The following is a 26,416-nucleotide window of genomic DNA, read 5'->3' as shown; positions in this document are numbered from 1 at the left end:
GCCACCCTGGAGCAGATTTGCAGAAGTTATAGTGGGTAACGGGACAAGGAAAACAGCAAGGAAGAGATGGGGAATGACCAGTGATACAAAAGGGGATGGGGTAGAAGGGCCAGCCAGTCCCTTTGTGTGGCCAGCCTGGGGCTGCCTAGTTGAACCCTTTTTGATTTGTGTCATAATCACTTGCTCTGAAACACTTTTAGAAGTTAAATGCCTCTGACATTTCAACCTTTTTTTTTTTTTAAAGATTGGCACCTGCGCTAACAACTGTTGCAAATCTTTTTTTTTTTAATTCTTCTCCCCAAAGCCCCCTAGTACATAGTTGTAGATTCTAGTTGTGAGTACCTCTGGTTCTGCGATATGGGACACCACCTCATTGTGGCCTGATGAGCAGTGCCATGTCCATGCCCAGGATCCGAACCGGCAAAACTCCGGACTGCCGAAGCAGAGTGCACGAACTTAACCACTTGGCCACAGGGCCAGCCCCTCAACCTTCTGTAAATAAGGTGAGAAGAGAGCAGTAAAATGATGGTCTGTATTAGAACTATAGAATTCTAGAATGTCAGAGCTGAGTGATCATCTGGTTCAGCCCCCTTGCACAGATATGAATACTGAGGCACAGAGAAGAAGTGAAGAAGGTAAAGTGACTTGTTGAATCACCCTTGTGAAAATAATTCCCATATCTTGTTGCTTACTTTGAGGTTCTTCCCAAGGGAGCTAACCTTGCTTAGGGCCTTCTGCATTTACCTCTTATCCCTGTTGGACACTGTAACTGGGGGACAAGAGAGACAGCAAAGTGACAGCTGCAGAGGTGCCCCCAGGATAGGGTGTGCTGGCTCAAAGAGGACCATCTCAGGTGGTACCTTTGCCTGATTCCTTGCCTCAGAGTTGAACTGGTTGGTCTCTTCCTTTTGTTCCCTTCTATCACAACTGCCCTCCCCCAGCTCCAGGCAGCTGGTCACTTAACGTTTACTGGGTACAAGTCCTCATCATTGTAACAGCATACTATATGTCAGGCACCATTCTAACACTTTCCACATATTAAACCCCTTCAGGTCTCACAACACCCTGTTAGATGCTACTATTATCCCTATTTTACAGATGAGGAAGCTGAGGCACAGAGATTATATAATTTGCCCACATTCAGACAGCTTATAAATGAAAGCCAGGATTTGAAACTAGAAAGTCTGGCTTCAGAATGGTGGCTTCATCAGTATATGCTCCTGCCTCACCTTGGCTCACAGAACAGGGAGACTTGCTGCACAGTTACCTCAGGTGAAGAGCACACATTCAGGATCCTAGTTGAGGAGGAGAGATGGTGTTCTGGGCTTGTCTCTCCAGCAGAATTTTATTCAACTTAAAAGCCCCTCTGAGGGGCCAGCCTGGTGGTGCAGCGGTTAAGTTCGCACGTTCCGCTTCTCGGCGGCCCGGGGTTCGCCAGTTCAGATCCCGGGTGCAGACATAGCACCGCTTGGCAAGCCATGCTGTGGTAGGCGTCCCACATATAAAGTGGAGGAAGATGGGCACGGATGTTAGCTCAGGGCCAGTCTTCCTCAGCAAAAAGAGGAGGATTGGCAGCAGTTAGCTCAGGGCTAATCTTCCTCAAAAAAAAAAAAAAGAAAAGAAAAAAGCCCCTCTGAGTACCCACTTAGAGTTTACCTTAAAAAGGCAGTTGTGTGCAGTTGGGGCAAATTGTTGAAACTATTACTGTATATGCCAGAAGGTGCAGTATGTGTGCTCTTTTTATCCCTATGTTTTATTGGAAACCAAGCTGGCAGTTCCTACTAACTCTGCCCCTGCATCTCCAGAGCAATAGCTCTGGAAGCAGTGTAGGGGAAAAGTGTTAGGAGTAGCTTTTGTGTGTGTGTGTATGTCCTGCCTTTCTCCCTAATTTTTTTGAAGTCTTTAGTTAACCTTATACCACCTCTGGGAATTCAGTAGCTTGGTTACTTTGGCAGAACACAGAGTCCCTGAGAGGACAGAATAAGTATATAGAAAGGCAGCAAGAGCTGAATAGGTCCTTGATGCCATCTAGGTGGAGCACAGGACCTCTGTACTGTATGGAGTGAGGCCCAGTGAGGGTCCTGGTCTCAGCTTTTCAGTAGTTGAGAAAGCACAGAATCCAGCTTTTCTTTCAGCTGGTCCATGCTTTCTCAGTAGCACTGTGGGGAATATTCCCTGCTTGGTTTCCTGGCTCACCAGCTGTTCTGTGAGGGACTCTGGACCAAGTAAAAACGTAGAAGAGTCTGGCCAGCCACTATTCCTATGCAGCTTGTGGTCCTGACAGGGAGAACAGCATCCTGCTAGGAGGCACAGCCCCAACCCTCAAGATTTTACAGCTACCAGGAAAGATGAGGTGAGACACAAATGATTAGAAAAGCAGACAGCATATACACAGAGGGCTCCCTCAGTTGGCGAGATATGGTCATTCCTTGGGAGTGGAAGCTTTGATATTAGCCTGTGAGGCGGAAGTAGAAACTGAGATCAGGGCTCATGGGGGTCAGGAAAGGGGTTAAGGGTGATAGGTAGTTGAGGCCAGATTGTGGAGGACATTGACAGACTGAGGAGTTTGACCTTTTTCCTTATAGGTCAGTGGTTCTCAAACTACCCTCAAGGATTGCTGCCACTTAGGGACTGGACCAGGGTTGGTACTGTGAAAGGTATATCATAGTCTTTCTGATTTGCAGGAAAAATTAACCTATAGAATTTTCCCAATCTTAAGTCTGCCATATTTTTTTCTAAAATTTTGGTGGCTGCTACCCCTTGTCTTAGGAATGTAAGCAGATTCCAAAGTGAATGGACAAGTAGCAAATAAATATTAACTAAGGAGGTCAGCAGCCGCTGACCCTCCACAGCTTTTGTTAAGTGGACATGTGTTGAATACTTAGGCGTAGTCTCTGCTAGTTGGTAATTGTTACTTGTTTGTATGTTAGAATTTAAAATGTCAGTATATCAAGAATTTTCCACAAAGAGCTGCATGACTTCCTGAGGTCCTGCCACCTGAACAAGTCTTAAGTAGCACCATCCTGGCAACAGGAGCCATTGACATTTTTTGAGGAAGGCCCATTAGCTTACCTAGAGGAATAACCTAACCTGGCAATGTATTCATGATGGATGGAGGGAGGAGAAGATGGAAGCGATTAGGAGGCTGTTGCAGGAATCATCTGGCTTTATGCTCCGGCTGGGTTTGGCTGAAAGCTCTTTGGTTACAGAATGGGTCCCCAAAGACTGGAAATGGCTCCAGTGCTGTGGGCAAAGCTAGCAGAGAGTGGGACTCTTCCTCAGGTTAGTGTGGGAGCCGTGCTGCTGGCAGAGCCTGGGCGTGTCTGTACTGGGCGGGAGGGCTTGAAACATCAGCCATGAGTGCTGTCTTTCTGAAAGGAATGGTCAGCTTGGTTGCATTTCACACTCTCACGAGAGGTTTTTGTTTTGGTCTACATAAAAGTGGGCTTAAGGGACTGGGAGACCTGGAGAACACTATTGATCATAACAGGTGGATTCAGTTAGCTGTTGCTGAGCTAAAGGAGGCTTGACTGATAACCTTTTAAAAAGCCCATACAATGTGATATACTGCCACAATTTCGTATAGCCCTAGGTTTTTAAAAAATATTTTGTGGGGAACCCAAATGAAGAAGGATTGCTGATAATCCTTGGCTTATAAGGCATTTTCATGTAAGTTACCCCATCAGAGGTGGAAAGGGTAGGAACAGTGAAGAAATCAGACCCTCAGGAGAGAAGGTGATTTGCCCCAGGTCATAACACAAATGGTAGAACTGGAACACAAACCAGAATTTTTGGTAAATATTACTTATTAAGAACCTACTAGGTATATTATATGCCCTCTAAGACAACAGTGTCCAAAGTGGGTGTCATTGCCTCTGCTTTCTGGAGGAAGAAAAGGGCTGAGAGGCAACTGACCAGAGGCAGTCATGAGATGTGGAACCTGAAGTGGACTCCAAATCTGGAGAACTTGGCCTTTCCACTGTACCAGGCTGCCTCCCAGCATCTTCCAGCTTCTTCAGGACTCTATCCTCTGGTTTATATTGCCTCAAAACAGCAAGCTTTTTGAAAGAAGCATGGGACAGTGATGGAGTTAGGAATTTATTGGGAAGTAAGCTGGGGTTTCCTTTCTGTGGTGTCCAGATTGGTGAGCGGTCAGGCATTGGTAAGGCTTTACTTGTCTGGGCTTCACCATCTCTGCCTCCCACAATTGGTCATGTGGTTAAAAGCAGGTTGCCGCTGCCTTTTTATGGACTCACCTCCAGCTTGGAGGGCTGTTTCCCTTCCCAGTATGGGGCTACATGAGGGATATGGCAGTCAAGGACCTGGGGACCACAGGGAGGGCTGAGCACTGAGTGGGCAGGTCACAGGAACAGTTGGGTCTTTGTCCTGGTTCTGTTAATGTCTCAGAGGCACCCTGGTCACATTCCTTCTCCCTTTAGGCTTCATTTTCATCATCTGTAAAATGGTAAATTGAACTCAGTAATCTTTCAAGATATCTTCAAACTTTAACCTGTGACTATGTTGGCAGATCTCAAACTGGGTAGGTAGATGGAGACAATAATAACCATTTTGAGGGTTTTTTGTACTCAAGGTGCTGTGCTGAGCCCTTTGCTCATTTAAGCCTTATAACCCTGCAAGGTCTTACTATTATTCCCCACTCTCCAGATGAGAAAACTGAAGCCTACAGAGCTTAAAACACTTGCCCAAGGATTCACAACTAGTCAATGATGACCTTAGGCCAAAGTCTACCCTCAACCACATGCCATATCCTGAGTCCCTCGATGGAAGCACAGAGTACATACCTAATCCAGCCTGGTTGGGGCAGGCTGAAGTGGAGGGGAGCAAGGTGAGCCAGCTGAGCCTAGTTCAGAAGGAGCAGTCAAAATTAACCAGTGAATAAGTGCATCTCAAGCAGAAGGCACAGAAGCACCAAGAACATGACAAACCCTGGACCCCAATCCCTGAGTCCCCTCCTAGCCTGACAACTCCTCCATTCTGAACCACTCTTTGCTCAAGGAAGCAGGGACCTTTGTACTCAAATCTGGATCTGATCTGCACACTGGCTATCTTTTGTGGCATTTAGCAAAGCCCAGGTCCCAGAACTCCATGCCCCTTCTTTCTGCACTGGATGTGGAGGTGAGCCTACCTAGTTAAGAGGCCTAATTGACGTTGAGGAGCTCCTGGAGTGCTTGGTGAAAGATGCCCCGTAAATCTCAGACACTGAAGAATTCTGCCACATTCATCACAGTGTTTAATGTCCTGATTGATCTCCAGGGTAGTCAATTTCATTTGCTTGTTTCAGGATGAATAGGCAGGCTGCTCCCCTATGCTGTAGGCTAGGGCTCTGCATAAAATTATGCCAGCGCTGTCTCTTTGGTAGCTTGCAATAAATTTTAGAAGCAAATGTTCCATCATTTTCTTTGGGTAATTAACTATTCACCGGGAGACAATATCAAGCTTTTCAGCACTGGAGCCAAGAAAAAACTCCAAAGTAGTTATGAATTCCTTGGCTTATGCTGGAAAAGGGAGAGGAAGGCAGATAAGGTGCCTGCTATCTGGGGACCAACAGTGTTCTCTTATCTAACTCAAGATGACTCCAGGACATTATTTACAGGGGAACCAATTGGGATATGTGAGCAGGGATGAGGTCACGAGGGACAGTGCCTGGGCTGGCTATTGGGGTTGGAGGCGGGGCACATATCCCCTCAGCTTCTCAGTACCCATATACCCCACTACCACCCTCCCCACACAAAACTATCAGCAGCAGCAAATGAAATAACTGAGCATCTCCTGGGCAGCCTTCCCCAAAAGTGCTGAATGTGGGCAGGCAGTGAAATACCCCAGGCATCTATTATTAATAAGGATGGTTTCTGTTTGTGTCTCCCTTGAAACATTCTCAAAGGGCTTTTCCTTCCATTATGTCATTAGCTAGCTATCTATCTCAGCAACCTTCACGGGGGTGGAGGGTCCAGGAGGTATTATTTCTGTTATGCAGGGGGAGGAAGTGGGTCCAAGGATTAGCAAGCCAGAAACAGGGCTGGGCTGAGAATCCAGGTACCTGGGCTTTGACACACCCTGAGGTGGAGGGGGAAGGTGGCGATTCAGACTTCTCTCCAACCCTGAGATGTCTATTTAAAACCTGGGTTAGCTCAGGTTGTTGGGTGTCCTTGTCAAGCAACTCTACACGAGTGTCCTGATGACTTGTCAGTAAGATGCTCCCCTTGTAAGAAGCCTTCCTTGGACCTTATCTCATTTGAGGCTCTCAACAGCCCCCCTGCTCTCAGTCTTTCTCTTTTGAGATGAGGAAATCTCACCAGAGAGGAGTGTGGAGGCAGCACCAGGACACGTGCTTCAGTCAAGAGCTGTCTTGGAGTGAGAAAGGAGTTCCTGAGCTGAGGGTCATGAATGGAATGAACACCGGCCACACCAAAGAGAATTCTAAGCCACTAGCCTCTAATCATGCAGGGTCTGTGAAAAAGCCCACAGTCTGTGTGATTTGATCTGAAAAGCCAAGGTTTGGGTTGGAGGTTTTACCCAGGGCTGGATGCAGAGGGGCCACTTGTGTCATTCAGGGAAGACGTTACAGTCCTAGACAGACTTTGGGTCAGGCCTGCAGAGCTCTGGCCTGGCTCCCCTGTGGGCTGGCTACTAGCACTGCTGGATCTGAGCCTCGTTGTCCTTGCTGCCAGGTTTGGCATGTCAGGGTGGCACCCTGGCCACAGGATTAGCTCCTTTCCAGCTCCAGCAGCAAGGCTGAGCAGGGAGGCTGGCCCTATAGGAGGGGCCTCGGGACTCTGCAGAGAGGATGGGCTGGTCTCTCCAGCCTGAAGGGCTGTATGAGCTGATGGATGGCAACTGCCTGGGGGCTGGAGTCCTGATTTCTCTCTCCGGCTCCTGATAACACCTGGTTTAATTCCAGGCAGCTCATTTCAGCATATCCAGTATGACATCTAACCCAGACAGACCTGGGTTTGAATCCTGCCACTAGTTTACTAGTTAGCTGTGTGCCCTTGGGCAAGTCATTTAATTAGTCATTCTGTGCCTGTTTTCTCCTCCGTAAAGCAGGAAAAATAGCACCCACTTTGCAGGGCTGTAACACAGAAGGAAGATTGCAAAAGGGCACCTGTCACAACAGGAAATGAATAAATGGGAGCCATCACTGTTATCACCCTCTTGTTGGCTTATAGGAGACAGTGACTTGTTACCCAGAGCCTCCTCCCTTCTGGGAGAGCACCAGAGCCAGCTCTCTGAAAGGGTGGACGAGCAAGGAGAAGCCATTTCCCAGAGCCGCAAACCTCCCAGGGAGTACTGGGCTCCATCTCCACCGGCCCCAAGGGGCCCGCCAGCCAGGACTCTGGGTTATGGCACCCAAGGGAGCCCTAAGAGCCAAAGCTTTGGCTCTCTACCTCCTGCACTCCAGGCCTCAGAGCCTCTGCCCCACACCTATCCCAGGCAGGTAAGTGGCTTCCTCTGCATGTAACCTCTAATGTTGTGACTGTGGACTCTATCCTCGGAGAGGCGAGGACGACCTCTTGATACCTGTCACTAGTCTTAATCTCCTCATGCAGCAGTTCTAACACCTGTTCAAGGATGAAGGCAACAGTGAGTGCGCAGGCAAAATTTCACTTCACAGCAATTTGTAAATACCCTAAGAAATCACCTTGTACAAGTAGAGCTATTCTGTAGACCCCATTTCTAGATGGGGAAACTGAAGCAGAGAGCAGGAGCCACTTGCCTAGCATCTTACCCCACTGCTCTCCTTTCTGTCCTATGGTTTTCTCTGGAGTAGAAGTCTGCAGCAGAGGCAAGTGCTGGCTAACAGCTGGGTCTCACTTCTGGTGCAGGACAGGCTCATTTACCTGTTGGAGTAGCCACCATTAGCCCAAGAGCAGAGGCGAGGGAAGCTTGGCAAAGAGGGTGTCACAGGGCCTGGCCAAGGACGGTAGGTGTTTCTAGTCCAGCAGATGCAGGCTGCTAATTACAGACCTAGCTGGCACCTGCCCTAGAGATTATAAATCATATTATGCCCTTCAGCCCATCACATGACAAAAGCCAAGAGTGACCACTTTGCCTCCAAAAGCTCTAAAACCTCAGAGCCCCAGCACCTAGCACACTGCCAAGTGGATTTGGACCCCAATTTCAGTGCTTCTCTTATCAGTGTTCCACCTCAGGAAAGTTTCTTAAACCTCTCTGAGCCTCAGGTTCTTCATCTGTAAAATGGGGCTAGTGATACCCACCTCACAGAGTCGTCTGAAGGGCTAAAGCACCCCACGTGTGTAGAGGCCTTGGTAGAGTGCTCAGTGATGAGGATTATTTTGGGCTGGTTACTTTTAAAAACTGCAGATGGGAAGGAGGCTCTGAGGAGTGGAATTTGCTTGCCCTTTGATGAGAGACATTTGCATTTGTGAAGGAAGTCTCCATCTGTGGGGGTGTCTCCCTCTCTGCACCAGGAGGAAGGGGGGGTGACCTTATCTCTAGACACTCTTAATGGGGAAGGCAAGGACTTAAGTCTGCATAATAATCTTGCTCTTGTTTACTGTCTGGTAACCTCATGTAACTGACCCCGGCCTACCACCAACATCCTCCTTTGTCTTTAGCTGAAGATAATATTTAAGGTGGCGGCTTCATCCATTTACTTAATCCGATCTGATTCTTATCTAAAAGTTATAGGACCACCCAATAACCAGACCCCACCTGCACTGATACCATTTTAATGACTTTTTTTTTACATATTCTTTCCTTTGTCTTGTAAAGAGATAACTCACATACCTATGCCTTAAATTTAGCCCTACCCTCAACCCATGTTGGCAGCAGCTCTTTACTGCCCATGGGTCCTGTCCCTATGCTATTCTCTAAATAAAAGAGCACTAATGCCAGACCTTGAGAGTCCAAGAAAATCTTTCTTTCGACTCCTCGGCTCACCGAGCCCGCATCACTCAGTAATAGAAGCTGTAATTATGCTGTTGGTGACCCAGAATGCCTCAGATTACATCTCCAAAACAGCTCAGTTGGACACTGCTGCCTTTAACACCTTTTTTGACAACTGCTTATCTCCCCATGAATCAGAAGGGTGCTCTTTGCTGGCATATAATTTCCCTCCCTTTTTCCAATTCAGCCATCTTTCCCAAGTGACCCTGTGCCCAAGCCTGTGGCCTTATGCAGGGTTCTGAGGTTCTAATGGGACCCAGGCCTGATCCCTGCTCCTGCGGACCAATGGGAGGCAGGCAGGGAAGCAGATGGGCTGACCAAGCCATGGGATCACTACTGTCAGGGTGAGTCCACAGGGCCAGGAGCCCTGAGGACATCCTGACCTACTAGTGAGGGACCAGTGAGACACACAGTGAGAACAACCCAGAGAAAGAACAGGTCAGGAGGGCAGCTGGCAGGCAGGCCAGCTCGCGAAGGGGCTGTGACCACACTGAGACGTTCAGTTGAGGCAACAGGAACCCTTAATTAATCGTCTTCTCCCTTTTTTGGACAAAACAAAACATAGTGGTTATAAACACAAAATCCCTTGGAGGCTTGTCAGCAAGGGAGACACAGTAGGTTTAGCAGCCTGGGAGGACACACTCAAGGGTGGAACCAGAGGCTGGGTCTGGAGCAGGTGATTTGCAGGGCAGAATGGCCAGGATTCATTACTGCTTGTGGTGGATCAGGAGGGAGCCAATGATGTTGATGCCACATACACTCAAAGCTGGGTGGATGCTGGTGCCCCAGCTGGGAACCTGGAGGAAGAGCAGGCTTCAGGCAAGATACTGCGCTCAACTTTGGACCTGCTGAGCTCAAGGTCCCTGACAGATGGAGCCCTGGGTCAGGAAGCTGGGTCTGGGAGTTGTCAGCGAGGAAGGCAGAATTCTGAGCTCCCTTTTGGTGGGGAGCTGAGGGAGGGGAAGGGACTGGTCCACAGTCACAGAGCCAGGCAGTGTGAGAGCTTCCTGCCTGGGGTCCAGGGCTCCTTCTATGCTGCAAGGCCTCAGGTCTGCCAGGGAGGGATTGAAGCTACCCGGGTGGGTTTTCACCACATCATCCCAAACCCCAAAAAGCCACTTGGGGATTCTTCACCTGGGCTAGCAACCAAGGAGAACCTCTGCCAACTGGAAGTCTCAGTGCAGCTGGTTTTTATTATTAAAGCCAAGATTGGAAAATGGCTGTCCCCCCCACCCCCATGATCCTCCCACCCACCTCCAGATCCATCCCTTTATGTCCTGTGAAGGTGAAAACTATTTATCTTGAAAAGACTCAGAAAAGCTCATGCTGAAATCAGAGAATGAGAATGAAACAGGCTCAGATGGTGGTCTTTGTGTGGTTGTGTTGGCTCCACCCAGGATTCCTGGAAAAGACAGCTTGGGGGGTGGGGGAAGGCTGGAGCCCCTGCTCACAGTGCTGTTCCCTAGGGTCCGGGGTGGGCGTCAGGAACAAAGGCAACGGAAGAGGCTGAGCTGGCCCCTGCGCTCTACCCTGCTAAAGCTGGGCCACAAGCTGGTTTTTATAAAAATGATTAAAAAACCCCAGCCACGAGCACCACCCTCCCCCGAGCAGGGCCAGAGGAGGCACCAGCTCTGGGCTTTGAGGTCTGAGGCATGTGGCCTCTTGGCCTAGTGTCACCTCCCTGGAGGCAGGCAGCACCCTGAGGGAGGCCAGGTGGGCTCCTGGGACCCAAGTGTGGCCCTTGTTGGCCTCTGGGGCACCGGGAGAGCTTCGAGATGGCTGTCTGCCCTCCTCCTACCCAGCCTGCCTGGAGGCTTTAGGTTTCAGGGACCCTGTGCAACTTCTGCTCTTTGGATTCCAAAGATCTGAATTTCTCCTCCAGCATGGGCACAGCAGGCTGGAAGTGGATGACAGGCTTGATCTGAAAGACAGTAAAGCCCTCCTGATTCTTCTGGTTGAATAGACTTACCCTGTGCTCCAGCTCAGGGCTGGTTTGGGCCGAGCCCACTGGGCTGGGCCAGGAGACAGGGGCTGGGTCCAAGGCCCTCTGGGATGGGCAGGAGTCCTCCGACAGGGAGGATAGCAGGTCCTGGACTGTGGCCTCCACCATCTGCTGCTGGGGTGGTGGCAGCAGTGGCAGGGGAGAGGGGCTGGGCTTGGAGGATGGCTCCTCTCGGGTAGTGCTGCAGTCTGTGGAGGAGCCCAATGTCTGGCTGCTGTCACTCTGGGCCCAGGTGACAGAGCTACAAGTAGAGCGGGAAATGTTTTCAGAGGTGGCACTGGCGCAGGTACCATTGCTGCTGAGCTTCAGGGGCACGTCAACGGAGAAGAGGTCAGAGGAGATGTTGGGCTGGTGAATGTCTATGGCAGCTGTGGTGACCACGCACACCGCTGGCTCTGGGACACCACTGTCTGCAAGAAAGGAGGGGATGCCAGTCACACTTCACCTCTGCTACACCTCTGTGGACCCTCCATGAGGGCAGGTCTGAGCTGAACCTGGTCTAGGAGCAGAGCTGGACAGCAGGCAGTAAGCATGAATGGGTTTTGTTAGGGCGGAGGCTTGGAGGTTCAGTTCTCCAGTATTTACTGCCCTGTCCTGCGGGGGGGGCGGGGGGGACGATGCCTCCCTGTCTTGTTGAACGCAAGTGTGGACATGTGACGTGCCTTGGCCAATCATCTGTGAGAACTGACCCATGCATTTCCCAGTAGAAGCTATATAAAACAGTGATGCTTTGCACCCTGGCAGTCAACAGTGTTCTACAATACATGGTAGCTGTTCTGCTAGAGTAAAGATGACAACCAGGGAGCAGAGCCACGAGTCAATCTGCCATGGGTGTTTGTCGATTCATTTAAAACACTGAGACGTGGGGTTATTTGCCACTGCAGCATAACCTAGTCTGTCCTGACTAACTCAGAAAGCATGGTGTGCTAGGACAAGGAATTTGGGCTTCATGGTCGGAGGGAATCATTCAAACTTTTCAGTGGGACCGATGTGGGAATGACATGACCAGAGCTGTGCCTTCAGAAGACTGATTAATCTCTGTAGAATGCATTGCAGGGGGAGCATGAAGGACACTTCAGAAGGTCTTTAAGTGAGAAGTATCAAGGGGCCAAGTTACAATGGGTGTAGTAATGGGCAAGGTCTCTCCCCAAAGTTGTGGGGATAGTGGAGTGGAGGAGAGGTCTCAGCTAGAGATGGTAGTCTTTGAAATCAGCAGATTGGATGAGTCTTTGAAACAGGAGAGAGAAGAAGGAAGAGGCCTTTAGGGGGCTAAATTGTGGGAAAAAAAAATTCAAATGCATTATACATTTTACACAACACAACACAACACAACATTCTAGCCTTATAATGGAGTATTCAAAGATTTAAGGGCTATGAAATCCTAACTAAAAGATGCAAGACATTGGCTAAGGAGAAACAAGACACTGGTATTATTTTAAAACTCAACGTTTCCCATAAGTGAAAACCACTAGGTTCCCTGAGACTTTTTCAAGTGCAAGAATGAAAGAAATCAAGCGAGGACATGCCCAAAGCCTCTTGCATCTCAAGCCCAATTATGCTGTTATCTCAGCTCCATCCTGTTCATCCTGAAAGGTTCTCAGGTTGGGAGGTGCTAAGGTCACATAGATTTCTAGATTTCAGCTCCCTTTTTATTTCAGGGCCCCACATGCAGCCCAGAGCACTCCACCCCAGCATCCACAGCTCCAGCGCTGGAGTTTCCTGGGAGCTAAAGCTCCAGGTATTTGAGCCTTGAATTCTGCCTCCATGTCAGAGGGCACGCCAGGCTGAGCTGTTCCTACTCTCAGTGTTAGGGGTTGCCAGGGTCACATCTGACATGGGGCTGCACAGAGGTTCTGGTACATGCAGAAGAGCCCCCAACGCAGACTCACCACTGCTGGGCCCATTGTAGTACTGACTGATGTAGCTGTTCATGTCGTCTTTAACCACGGCTTCTACAGAGGTGGGGACAGAGAAGGGTGAGTATGATGGCTTGCCAGATAGTCCAAGAGGCAGGGGCCGTGGGCAGTAGGTGCTCCTCCCTCAGTCCTCCTGTCTCCATCCCCATCACCAGGAGAGGAAGCACTTGTCTCCCAGAAGCTCTCTGCTGCTTTCTAATCCTCCACGGGGACCACATGTCTCATTTGCCCCACGGCTGGGCTGGACTGGGTATCAGGGACCCTGGTTCTGATGAAGCATCTAGCTTGATATGTGACATGGACAGGGCCCTTTCCTTCTCTGTCTTCAGTTTCCCCATCTCTGAGATGCAGGGTGTAGAAATAGTTCCTCAGGGCTTTCTCTGCATGAATGGCCTGAGTCTGTGAATCCACTTGAGGTTCTCAGGGTCACCAGAAATGCTGTCCTCAGTGCAAAAAGCCTCAAAGCCCCATTTGCAGACACACACAGCCAGCTGCAGAGGCTGATTGTTGGCTCAGTCCATCTGAGGACTGTCTTCCATGCAGTACAGGAATGACCCGGGGGGCTGGGCATCCCCACCACCTACACAATGCTAGCATACGGTAGGTGCTCAGTAAATAGTTATTGAATGAATAATGAATGAGAGGGTGTAAAGCTGTCCAGGTCAAGAAAGATGACATGGGAAGAAGGTCTCAAAGAAAAATTGGTTCATTGTCCTCAAGGAAGTTGGGAAGGAATGGGAGAAAGGAGAGGTGAGAAATTGAGTGGCCTGAGAATGGGAGAAAAAGCAGATGACAGGAGACCCCAAAAGCCATCCTAAGGAGGTTGGCCTTGTCCCAAGGGCAGTGAGGAACCACAGGAAAGTTTGAACACGGTCAGGTGTGAGTCACTCCCAAGGTTGTGGGGAGAGTGGTTGAGAAGGTGCCAGCCTTTAGGCAGGGAAGCCAGAGACTGCAATGTTCAGGTGAGGGATGACAGGCCCTGGAGGGTGGGTGGTACCTGATGGGACAGAAGGAAGGGATGAGGGTCAAGTGATAATTAGGAGGGACCTGGCAGGCACTGGAGAATGACAGGAGGAGGTCCCTTGGCTCAGTTTGGCAACTTGTCAGACTAGCTCAGGGGTTGCTTCTTCAGCAACTGTGGCATCCCTGAGGTCCTGGGGTCCTGCGGGGGGGGGGGGGGGGGCGGTATCAGAATCAGACTTGGTTTCAAACCTCAACTCCACCATATATTAGCTAAATGGCCCTCTCTGAGCCTTTGTCCCCTTGTCTGTCAAATGGGTATAATGATACCTACTCTCCAAAGTTGATAAGGAGATGAAACAAGCTAGGGACATCAGATTCCTGGAGTGGGGTCAGGCACATGGAGCCCTTTAACGCATGAGCGTCTGGGCCTTCTTCTCCTGTGGAAGTTTGAGGGAGCCCACACCCCTGGGGGCTGATCCAAGGAGCCATGGTCTGCAGGTGACTGGACCCCAGGCTTTCTGTGGTCGCCTTCCCTGGCACATCTGAGATTGCTCATTGCTGGGGAAGTCAATCTGCCCTGACACTGGGAGGCCTGGGAAGCACACACAGAGTACCTGGCTCTGAAAAGGGTTTTTTGGCCTCTTTTGATCTTTAAATGCCTGCTGTCAGAGGTGTGTTTTGCGTTAATGCCTGAGCTGAGGGAGGGTCCCCAGACTGGCTCCAGGATCAGCTGGCAACACTCTCTCAGAATCAGACAGCAACACGTTTCTCCGTGGCCTTCATAATTTGCGTTGTAAATGCTGTCTAGCCCTGCAGGAAATGAGAGGTGGCTGGTGTGGCCGCTCCCGGCAAGCAGTGCAAAGTGGTGGGCCACTGGGCCCACTAGGCCACACAGGAGGTTCTGGTCACTTATCTTGGTTTTATCCTGAGGCCAAGACTGCAAGGACCTGTGACATGGCTACAGAGGGCCACATGACATGGGCAGGACTATGAACTCAGGTATCCACAGACTTATGAAACTTTATCCCAAGGGAGCTACTTGCAAGAAGTGGCCTGGGATGAATGACAAAAACCGAGACCCTGGGTTCTCGTCCTGGTGCTGCCACTGGCCCACCATGGGAGCTTGAGGAGGTCATATCTCCACTCTGGGCTGCAGTTTCTTCATCTGTACCAAGAGGGGCCTGGTGAGGCTCTTAGAGATTGTGACATGGTTGGGCTAGATGGCTCCCAACACTTCTGCCAGCTCTGAAGTTCCAAGAAGTGAGAGCCAGAGCAGAGTGGGAAGGGACCCGAGGCATCTGGGCTATCCCCTAACTCCCAGTGCAGGAATCACCTCAACACCTGCCTGATGGGGCCTCTCCCAACCACGGCCTGCACATCTCAGGGAAGGAATCTCCTAGATCTTTGTTGAGCAGCTCTGATAATCAGCTGTGGCAACTTCTCATTCATTTATGTTCAATAGGATCAGTGTGCCTGATCCTCTGTGGGGTATTGAGGCCAGAAGTCCCTACCCCTAAGGCACACAGTCAGGGCCTCCCCAGGACATCCATTTCTTGGTCAGGCAGCCAATCTCCATTTAATCAGGAGGCGTCTACTATGTGCAAGCCTTGCAGATCCTGGTTCTGCCTTCCTTAGGTACCAAGGCTAAGCCCATTTCTACTCACAATCTATATGACACACCTTCCAACACTTAAAAAGCCCTCACATCCCTGAGAAGTCGCTTCTCCTGAGAAACCACTGTCCATTTTCCACCTCTCCCCAGTTTTCCAGCCTTTCCACTCTGAAGTGTTCACTATGGGCTCCAGATGTGACCAAAATGTGGGGAGAAGGTGGAGGGAGGGAGCTGGCATTTACTGTGCCCTTCAAAGCTCCAGACCGCAGGTTAGGCATTTCAGACACTGATCTCCTTTAATCCTCACCACTGCCCTGCAAGCCTGGGATTATTTAATAGACGGGTCCTTCCCAAGATCTGGCGTGATCACTCCCCTAATGCAGCCTAACATCCACCAAGTGGGTTTAGCAATCGTGCTGCTCTGCTGACTCATGAGCTTGTGGCCAACAGAGACGCCCAGGTCTTCTCTGCAGGAGCTGGGGCCAGGCCAGGCCTTTACCACGCTGTAGTTGTGTAACCCCTATCGGGGACTTCACATTTATCATCCAGGCAAATGACAGCTTGTTGGTTTCAGCCCACAGATGCAGCATACTAAAAGCAATATGAATCTTGAGTCAGTCTACTAAGGTATTAGATCTGTCTCCTAACTCAGTGTTGACTATTTATTTGAGAATGCTCACATCTTCATCTAAGCTGTTGATAAAAATAACCTAGGCCAGATGACCTTTAGACCAAACATCTCTCCTGAGCTGCTGACTGTTTTGGCCAACTGGACAACTTCTCCTGGATGAGCTCCAGCTACTCTGACTCAACATGTCCAAAATAGAACTTGGTTTCTCCCTCCGTCTTGGTGAATGGTTCCCTTGCCCATCTAGGCTGGGACCCTGGTCATTTCTCAGTGCTTCCTCTCTTTCCTTACCAACAACCCGATTCCTACCAAGTCTGTGACCAGCTGAGGGATCCCTGATGCCCTCTGCTTTGGCCCTGTAGTCCAGCCTTAGGTCAGACCTCATGCTTTCCCCTTTGGACTTTTGTTGCGCCTATGGGTTAAATGAATGGGATTCCTTGCTCCATGGATATGCCTGACACAGAACCTAGGTCCCTAGGTGGCCACTAGAGGTCTGTCCAGTCTGCATTTGCTCCTTCTACTCCAAATCTGTCCTCATACAGGGGCCTCAGAGTGAGCTTTAAGACATAAGTCTGAAAGTAAGGCCTGCTCAGATTTCTCTAGCAGTGCTGACACTGGTTCTTGCCTGCTCTCTGCTTCAGGCAGGCCTTCTTCTCCAGAACTGAGCACTTGGGCTGGGGTTCTGTCTCCACCTACACAGAGGCCTAAGAGCCTTTGAGGGCACATTTTACTCAGAGTCTCCCCAGCACTTAGCACGGGACTTGGCATATGCCAACTGCCAATAAACAGGGTGACTGGACAGATGACTATGGCTGGGTCAGAGTCTGTAGGACCTCCCAGACCACTCCACTCACCCTCTGGGATGCTGTTTGCACCGTTTAGCAAGCAGCCTCACTCCCCGTCCCTGGTATTTCTTGCCCAGAGACTAGTGACTGTTGGGTGTCTGAGAGCTTGGGAGGAGAGAGAGGAGGCAGGCACAGATGCATGTGGCCAGGAACAGGCCACCAGTCAACCTTGACACAGGGCTGCCCACCTTCCTCCTAAAAATAACTCTCAGGGTTTCTTCTGATTTGGCACCAAGGAGTCCTAGGGCCATGTAGGAGCCACCCCACAGAAAGACAGCTGGCTTACCCTGGAGGGGTAGGAAAGAGGGGTGGGTACAAACACAGGCTCCAGGACAAAACAGCCCCAGATGCCAACCCCAGCTCTGTAGGCACTCGCTATGTCGTTTCAGGCAAATCCTTAGCCACTCTGAGCCTCAGTTTCTTCACCTGTTATATGGGGATAAGAAATACCTACATGCTGGTGAGATAATGAATGTCAAGTCTAGCCCAGGGCTGTCCCTCACCTCCCTGAACTCCTGGTCCATGGTGCTCCCTGCCTACCCCAAAGTCTCAAATCATTTCTATTGCAGCTGCTGCAGCTGCTCCAGGCTGCCCAGTGCCTTTCTTCCAGGGGTATGAGCACTCTGTAAACCCATCTGACTAATCCTCCTAAAGCCAGTAGAGTCCTGTGATAGCAACGCTCGTTATGTGGGTTTTATCCCTTGCGTGGAGCCCCAACCTGCCCAGCGAGGCAGAGGTGGAGACAAACGGCAGTGAGTCAGCTGGGCCTCCTGGAGGTGGTGCAACGGGCCAGGCAGTGGGGCAGGGGTGTCAGGACCACAGGTCCACAAATCCTGTGCAGAAACAGGCCCCAAAGCCCAGAAGAAGATTCTTGGTTAGGGGCTCCCACTCCCAAACTCCTAAACTCCAACTTGTTGCTCCATGGCTTGGCAACCCTCACTGAGGAAGGACACTAATAGTCACTGAGAGTCTGCAGTGTACCAGGCATGAGAGCTGTGCATACGACTGAATGCCCAATCCTTCTCAGTGATGATGTGCTCCAGCTGGTATTGCCATTTTGGAGAAACTGGGGCTCAGAGATAGGACCAGCTGCATAATTTTGGGGCCCCTTGTTCAAAAAGCATTAAGGCCCAGAAATAAATCCATGCATATATGGTCAATTAATTTACAACAAAGGAGCCAAGAATATACAATGGGGAAAGGACAGTCTCTTCAATAAATGGTGTTGGGAAAACTGGACAACCACAGGCAAGAAAATGGAAGTGGACCACTATCTTATACCATACACAAAAATTAACTCAAAATGGATTAAAGACTTGAATGGAAGACCTGAAACCATAAAACTCCTAGAAGAATAGGTGGTAAGTTCCTTGGGATTGGTCTTGGCAATGAATTTTTGGATTTGACACCAAAAGCAAAGGCAACAAAAACAAAAATAAACAAGTGGAACTACATTAAACTAAAAAGTTTCTGCACAGAAAAGAAAACCATCAACAAAATGAAAAGGCAACCTGCTGAATGGGAGAAGATATTTGCAAATCAGATATCTGATAAGGGACTAATATCCAAAATATATAAAGAATTCATACAACTCAATAGCAAAAAAAAAAAATCAGTTAATAAACGGGCAGAGGATCTGAATAGATATTTTTCCAAAGAAGACATCCAGATGGCCAACAGGTATACAAAAAGATACTCAACATCACTAATCATTAAGGAAATGCAAATTGAAACCACAATGAGATATCACCTCACACCTGTTGGAATGGCTAATATCAAAAAAGACAAGATATAACAAGTGTTAATGAGGATGTGGACATAAGAGAACACTTGTGCACTGTTGGTGGGAATGTAAATTGGTATAGCCACTATAGAAAACAGTACAGAGTTTCCTTAAAAAATTAAAAATAGAACCACCATATGATCCGGCAATTCCACTTCTATTTACCCAAAGAAAACAAACACTAATTTGATAAGATATATGCACCCCCATGTTCATTACAGCATTATTTACAATAGCCAAGACATGGAAACAACCTAAGTGTCCACCACAGATGAAAGGATAAAGAAAATGTGGTATATATATATACACAATGGAACATTATTCAGCCATCAAAAAGAATGAAGTCTTGCCATTACAACAATGTGGATGGACCTTGAAGGCATTATGCTAAGTGAAATAAGTCAGACACAGAAAGACAAATATCATATGATCTCACTTATATGTGGAATCTAAAACAAAAACAAAAAAACCCCAAGCTCAGAGATACAGAGAACAGATCAGTGGTTGCCAGAGGTGGGGGGTGGAGCATGGGCAAAATGGGTGAAGTGGGTCAAAAGGTACAAATTTCTGGTAATAAAATAAATAAGTTGTGGGGATATAATGTACAGCATGGTGACTATAGTTAATGATACTGTATTGCATATTTGAAGTTGCTAGGAGAGTAGATTTTAAAAGTTCTCATCACACACAAAAAAGATTTTATAACTATGTACAGTGATAAATGTTAACTAGACTTACCGTGGTGATCATTTCGCAATAATATACAAATATCGAACCATTACATTGTACACCTGAAACTAATATAATGTTATATGTCAATTATATCTCAATTTTTAAAAAAAGCATTAAGAATTTCAAGAGGGTGATAGCAGAGCACTGAACCAAGTGTGACTGACCTAATGGGTCAACCTGCCATGAAGCCAGCCCTGCTCAGAAAGGTTAAGTAACTTGTCCAAGGCCAAGTTGATATTCAGACCCAGCCCTGAGTCTTAAACCCATGTCCCTGCCTCAGTACCACCTATCCCTCTACCCTGTTGGCCACCTCCCTACCTTGTACGAGGCCATCCCAGGTCTAGTCTTACAGCTCTGGGGCTCCCCGGGGTCCCCAGTGTCCCCCGTCAGGCACACACACACTAGGAGGCCGCAGTGGCAGAAATCCTGACTTGCCTCCATTAGCACACAGGCCTCTCCTCTCCCAAAGGTAAACACAGGTGCCAGCTCTGCTTGGCAGAGGGAAAGCTCAGAACAGCTGGTCTGGTGTACCTCTGTGGGGTTTCTCTGAGCTCTAGTGCTGTGCGGGGGGGACACCAAGGTCCACTGTGATATATGGTGAAAACCATGGCACTCCCACCAGGACCTGTAATTCATAAGTCATGGGTGAGCTTCAAGACTAATAAATTTGGGAGGGAAGTATTAATGACTACACAGGGGCACTGTGAACTTGGCAGGCCCCGAAGCCTGGAACTTTGCAGCCTGGGTTTTAAAAATGATTTGTGCCAGAGCAAGTCTAAACAGAAGCTGGTTGGCGTTAGTCTGACTGTGACCCACTGGCAACTGCTGAGACTGCAGGAGCCACTTCCTCCTGCTGAGGCTGGCACTCCTGCCCTCCTGGGCTGCCCCCTCCCAAAGCTCCTGTGACTTACTGCTCGTGTCTGCAGGTTAATCCCTGGATTGTCTGTGTACTGCTGTGACACAGTGGGCCTCAGAGCTCTCACTGGCCTGAAGGTCATTGTTACCAACAAACACTGCCCTTTCTCCACCTCCAGAGTGGCCCAGAGCGCCCCTAGCTTGTGCAGCCATAATTTCTGATGTCATGCAAATCCCTCCCTGGACACAGCTCCTGATCAAAGAGAGATCAGCTGGGGGATGCCCTGTCTCCCTGGCCCATTCAAGGCTGTGAATCACGCATGCCACTTGCTGGCCCCCCATGCTTCTGCCCTCTGCCTCGGAAGTGTTGGTTTTGCTATTGATGGCTCTGGGGTTGGCTGTGAAGTTGTGGATGGGGGAATGCACTATGAATGTCTGTGTAGGCTGGGGCAGGTGCAGGGGAGGTGTGCATCTAAGAGCTGGGAAGTACTAAAGGGATGACACAGAGGGAAAAAAGGAGAGCAAGGGTGGGGTTCCAGGGCTGGATGGGAGGGGCATTTACAACTGCTCCCAGGGGTGCACATCTCCCCTTTGGGAGGCTTGAGTGCCTTGTTTAAACACCCCTCTAGTTTCCAGAAGGGTCAGCACAGACCCCATGACACCCTGGCTGGTGACACATGGCCAACCAAATTTACCCTGAATGGGTTTCAAGTCTGACCACGCTTTCTCCCTTCTTATTCTACATTCTCCTTTTCCTCCTGGAAGTTGCCCACTATGGGGACTGGAGAGAGAGGAGGAGCAGGCACTCAAAGCTACATAGCACTCCCGTGGGATTATTTTAAAGGCTTGGTTTGTTTGCAGATTCTCCAAGCCCAGATCTTGACCCCTTGTGGGCCCAAATGTGGCATCAGGTGTTCAGGGTACAGGGTTCTGTACAGAACACATGTCTGCACTGGAAGTGCTTTCCTGAGCTCAGGTGTTTAAAGGTGGGCACATCTAAAGAGAGAAAAACATGGAGCTTCCCACTGCCATGGGCAGAGCGAGAAGGCTGTCCAGCAGGGAGAGCAAGGAAGCGGTTCCTCTGGTCCTCTGGAGCTCACTCTGCTCCATCAAGGAGTAAGATCCTGGGATGGGCTAGGAGATTGTAAACCTGCTCCTCCCATCCTGGGGAAGCAAGACAAAGTGGGCAAAAGTTGCTGCTGATTTCCAGAAGAGCTTTCTAAAAGAATATTCTTATATTCCAGATTCCACAAGCACCAGCCTGAGGAGCTGAAAGCCAAGAGTGGAGGTTTCCGGAGTGGACTATTGCCAAAGGGCCTCTGTGCTCTGAGAGAAGACACAGGGATGCAGGGACTCACAAGGGAACAAGTGATGTCCTCGAGCCTCGTTTTGTTCTTTGATCAGTTATGGGCTTGCAGATTACATTCCATGCAACAAACTGTATGGTGAGCCTGCTGAGGGCCAGGCATGGGCGTTCCCTGGAGATAAACAAGTCAGGAGGTCACACACATAAACGTTCATGGCAACTCAGCACAAGTAGGCCTAGTGGGAATTCACGTAAGGTCTAGAGGGAAGGGCATGATGACTGGGAGCTCACTCTGAGATGAGTTTTAAGGATGAAGAGAAGTCTGGCAGGCAGGTCTGGCCCGCCAGTGAACAGCATGTGGAAAGGCTCAGGAACATACAGCTGCACAGAACACTTACAGAACTAAAAGATGGGTTTTTTCATTCGACTAGAGTGAAAGTGAAGATGGAATGGAAGGAGATGAGGCTGGGGAAGCAGCCACGGATAAGATCATCAAGGGTCTTATATGCCATCTGTTATGGGTTGGATGATTGTATCCCCTTGCAAATGCATATGGTGAAGTCCTCAGTTGTAACCCTCAGTAGCTCAGAATGTGACCTTATTTGGAAATCAGATTGTTGCAGACGTAATTAGTTAAGATGAGGTCATCCTGGAGTAGCATGGGCCCCTAACCCAATATGACTTGGGTCCTTACAAAGAGGGAAATTTGGACACAGTCACATACACAGGGGAAACACCATGTGAAGAGGAAGGCAGAGATCATGGTGTTGCTTCTACAAGTCCAGGAACTCCAAGGATTACCAGCAAACCACCAGCAGCTAGGGGAGAGGCCTAGAGCACATTCTCCCCCATAGCCCTCAGAAGGAACCAACCCTGCCAACACCGTGATCTCAGACTTCCAGCCTCCAGAACTGGGAGATAATAAATTTCTATTTTTGAAGCTGTCCGGTTTACAGTACTTTGTTTCAGCAGCGCTACCAAATACGAGCCAAGGGGTTAAGTCAGGGAGTGACATAGAAGATTTTGGAAAGATCACTGTGTGTGTGTGTGCGCGTGTGTGTGTGCATGTGCACACAGGACTGCAGAGGGCACCTATGGGGGCAATGCTGAGATCAAGGAGCCGGGCAAGGTCCAGAGATGAGAAAGGCTGAACAATAAAGATGAAGAAGGGGAATGTTTCAAGATACACACAGACAGTAAAACCAGCAAGAATTGGTGATGGGTTGTGAGTCAGGATCAGCCCAAGAAACCCAGAGTATAAGCAGGAATCGAATGAGCTGCAGCTGAACCCAGATGAATGTAAAATTCTGTATGGGGTACAAAAAGCCACTGCCCAAGGATGGGCTTTGGGGACACAGGACTCAGCAGAGCCAAGTGGGGAACACATGGGCCTGGGTCAGCTGTGAGCTCAAGCCAGGCAGCTACCACAAGGCTGGGGAGCCTTCCAGTCACATCACAGGGGTCTTGGGTTCAGTACAAAAAAAAACAGGGGTGGCCCCTCAGCACCCAACCCTGGTCTTGCAGCTCCCCAGGAACTGCATTTAGTTCTGGATGTCACTCTGAGAGGGACCAAAACAATGGAATACTCAGGGAGGGGCAGTGCAGCAAGAACTTGGACAGCTTGTTCCCTCAGGACTGGCTGTGGGAATGCAGGTGACGGTCTCTAAAAGTCTGCCTCAGCTGGGAGGGCACCTACCAGACCTATGCATGAAAACTGCGGCCAAGTGGAGAGGGCAGGTGCCAAGGGGCAGACCTCAGTTCAGCCAGAGGAAGAATTTTCTAATAGGCAGAGCCTTTTGAAGTTGGGTTGGCATGGGCTTCCCTGAGAGTTTCAGAGTGCCTTTTCTTAAAGGAAGGTAAACTAAGGCTGCACAGCCTCTTGGTAGGGGTTACAGGTGGGATTCACGCATCAGCTGAAGGGTTGGACTCAGAAGTCCCTCCTAAGCCTCCAAATTCTGTAGTTCTAAGATCTAAAGGTCTCTCAAAAGATCATAAGAGCAACCATCCCACTCCCCAAAACCTGTAAGTGCCTTACAGCCTGCAGGGCTTTCTCACCTCTATCAGCTCCTCGTAGGTCCTGTGAGGCAGACAGCTGGAGTTAAGAGTCCACTTTACAGAAGGGAACACTGAAGCCTTGAGTCATAGAGCTGGGGAGTAGCAGAGTCTGGAGCTCTGGCCTCTCACCCTGCCCAGCCCTGCCTGGCTGTCCTCCTGGCCCTGGCAAGCGGAACACGGTGTGCCAAGGTGCAGGGGGCCCTAGATCAAGCTGGGGTTTAGGGTCCCACAAGGCTGGGTTCCAAGCCTAGCACCACCATTTCCTATGTGTGACCCTCTGAAATTATCTTGGCCACTCTGGGTCTGAGTTTCCTTCTCCATATGAGAGAAGGGAGGTATGAGGATGAAATGAGATCACACTGTAAAAAGCTTCCCTCGGAGCAGTCTGATGAATCTTGCTTCCCTTACCTTTAGGTTAAAAATGTGAACCTGGAAATGTATTCTGAATTATTAGAGGAAGTCAATATTTAAAAGAATTTCTTGGTAAAGAGACCCCTTAACCATCATTTTAGCGATAACATTTCTAGGTGCAAGTAAGAGCAGGGAGGACTCAGACGTGAGCAGGAAAGGTGGCTTGGCAGAAGGACCTGCATCGAGGCTCCCGGGATCCCCTCTGGGCTCTCCACCCCCTGAGGCCCGATCCCTGGCCTGAGCCCATCAGAATACAGGCTTCTCACACGCTGAGAAGGCCCAAATCTGACACTTGCTGAGGACATTTTCAGCCCTGCTCACAAAACAATACCACCTACATTTGCAGGACTGTTTGGCAGCTCTGGAGGCCACGTGCACCCACTTCCCTGAGCCTCACGACAACCCTGGGAAGAAGGCTCAGCATTGTTCCCATTTGATGATAGCTAGCAAAACCAAGGCCCAGAAAGCTAAAGTAGAAGGTGACACAGCTGGCCTTCTATTCAGTACTCTGCCTGGGTTATGGCCCTTGCTCCCATCTCCACCAACATCGCGTGCCCACCAATTCCCTACCATTTCCAAGGTTTAGGTTCTGGGCTGTTCTGACCCCAGTCCCGGACTTATTATCAGGGTCCTAGTAGGCCAGGCAGTCCAGTAGGATAGTCCCAGGCACCCAGCTTGAAGCCTAGCTCTGTCATTTATTAATGATGCACCTTTAGACAACTTTCCTAGGTCTCAGGTTTTTCATCCATACAACAGGAAAGTCATAAGGCAGTGGTTGCTATGAGGACTGGGGAGATGATACATGCAAGCACGCCTGGGGCCCACAGGCATGAAACGAGTACAACTCACTAAGATCATTTCGAGGTGAGGTGTGGTCAAGATAGCTTGACTAAACGCTTTCTCCTGGGCTCAGAAAGGTAGTCCTGGGGACCACTGATCTGAGGGTGTCCCTCCCTCTCCCCGCAATCATGGGCCCAGGAGGGGGCGCAGCCCTGCAAGGAGACAAGCTCCGCCTCTGGGAGCGGGCCATGGGGCAGGGGAAGGAGGGGGCTCTGCACGAAGGGACTTTCGGGGCCACGGGCGGGCTCACCTTGCGAAGGCTGCAGCTCCTCCACGACGCTCTCGGCCGCCGTCTCCTCTGCCCACGTGCCGGCCTCCAGCACCTTGTAGCGGCTGCGTGGCTGGCTGAGCACGTGAGGGACCTGCAGCGCTGCCTCACGCTCCGCTGCCAGGTCCAGGTCCTGCTGCGCCAGGTGCGCCCGCAGCTGTCGGATCTCAAACTGCAAGATAGAGATGGGTGGTAGGCTGCGCCAGGCAGGTGGGCGGGGGCCTGGACTCGCCCCGGCCCGACATCTGGGGCGCTTTGCTCATGGAAGGAGATGGGCTGAAGGAATGAGCTGAGTGTCCAAAGGCTGGATGCAGTGTTCCTTACACGTCTCCTAACACTAATCCCAAGAGCCTCTGACATTTATGGAGCTTTTTCCAAGTAATAATGTGTGTTCCTGTGTCTCATTTCTGATACTGTGTAGTATGGCCCCGTTTTGAGGACAAGATGGCCGGGAGAAGAAATACAACTGTGGTTCGTGGGAAGGGCACTGGAGGAGGAACCAGGAAAACCGGGTTTGAATCCAGCTCTCACTACTTGCCTAAATGTGAGACCCAAATGGTTCTTGTCAAAGTGAGAGCCTTACTCAGGTGTCTTACACTGATGATGGATGGAACACAGGAAACGCTAAACATGAGGGCCACCCAGCCTTGGGGGCCCATTTTGGCATCAGGGGCCTGCTGGACTTTCCGTTGGTTCATTTGTCTTCCAGAAATACCCACTTCCCTCTTCTAGGAGGTGTTCTGAGGGCAGTGGATGACTCCCAGTCAGACAGGACTGGGCTCCAGCCCCAGCCCTGTGGCTTACTGGCCATATGACCTTGGTTTCCTTATCAGTAAAATGGGGGTTTTCATCCCATAGAGCTCTCTGGAGGACTTGGGTGCTTCATAAGGGCTTTGTAAAAAGCTGCACACATTTGGATTTTGGTTTACTTTTTTGTTGGGGAAAGCTTCTTGGAGAAGCTTCCAGATGCCTCTTGGGTTTGTCGCTGAGACGGCTATTCACACCCTGGGCCATCTGGGGGAGGCAAGGTTTGGGTCTGGCATTGCAGGAAGCACTGCGGGCTCAGCAAAAGGAGAGCCTTCACTGCCACCTAGTGTTCCAAGCACACTGCATCATTTCTGCACAACTTCCTGTCAAAGCTCCAAAGACCTGCAGCAGGTGGGAGGGAGAGGGTCCCAGGGAGGCCCAGGGCCTGGGCTCCCCAGCTAGGAGATTACCTAGTTGCACATGAAGCCCAATCTCTGGCCCTGACTCCTCCCTGCAATGTCAGAC

The 26,416-nt window shown here is 49.9% G+C and overlaps 1 protein-coding gene and 1 long non-coding RNA gene across 13 annotated transcripts in view; one reads left to right on the top strand and one right to left on the bottom strand.

The window, feature by feature from the left end:
- Positions 1–304: 304 nt before the first annotated feature.
- Positions 305–22,510, top strand: LOC139075839 (uncharacterized). Of its 2 annotated transcripts, none has more exons than XR_011526739.1 (2): positions 305–503; positions 21,509–22,510. It is a non-coding gene; the product is annotated as an uncharacterized lncRNA (long non-coding RNA). The 2 variants fall into 2 exon arrangements; XR_011526740.1 differs by lacking the exon at positions 305–503 and adding an exon at positions 7,332–7,456.
- TMEM266 (transmembrane protein 266) overlaps positions 4,086–26,416 on the bottom strand; it is a 134,933-nt gene continuing 112,602 nt past the window's right edge. For 5 of the 11 annotated variants that reach the window (XM_070573996.1, XM_070573989.1, XM_070574040.1 and 2 more), the window contains 3 exons: positions 25,127–25,316; positions 12,820–12,882; positions 10,102–11,340 (listed from right to left, as the gene is read on the bottom strand). In XM_070573996.1, the coding sequence (XP_070430097.1) occupies positions 10,745–11,340; positions 12,820–12,882; positions 25,127–25,316 (849 nt within the window). In that variant the 3' untranslated portion in view covers positions 10,102–10,744. Of the gene's footprint in view, positions 9,469–10,101; positions 11,341–12,819; positions 12,883–25,126; positions 25,317–26,416 lie in introns of those variants that run through there. The other 6 variants (XM_070574018.1, XM_070574047.1, XM_070574023.1 and 3 more) reach the window with 4 other exon arrangements.

This window comes from Equus przewalskii, chromosome 1, assembly GCF_037783145.1.
Source record: "Equus przewalskii isolate Varuska chromosome 1, EquPr2, whole genome shotgun sequence".
Lineage (NCBI taxonomy): Eukaryota > Metazoa > Chordata > Mammalia > Perissodactyla > Equidae > Equus > Equus przewalskii.
The sequence above is the reverse complement of the archived record's forward strand: the minus strand, read 5'-3'. Positions and strand labels throughout refer to the sequence as shown.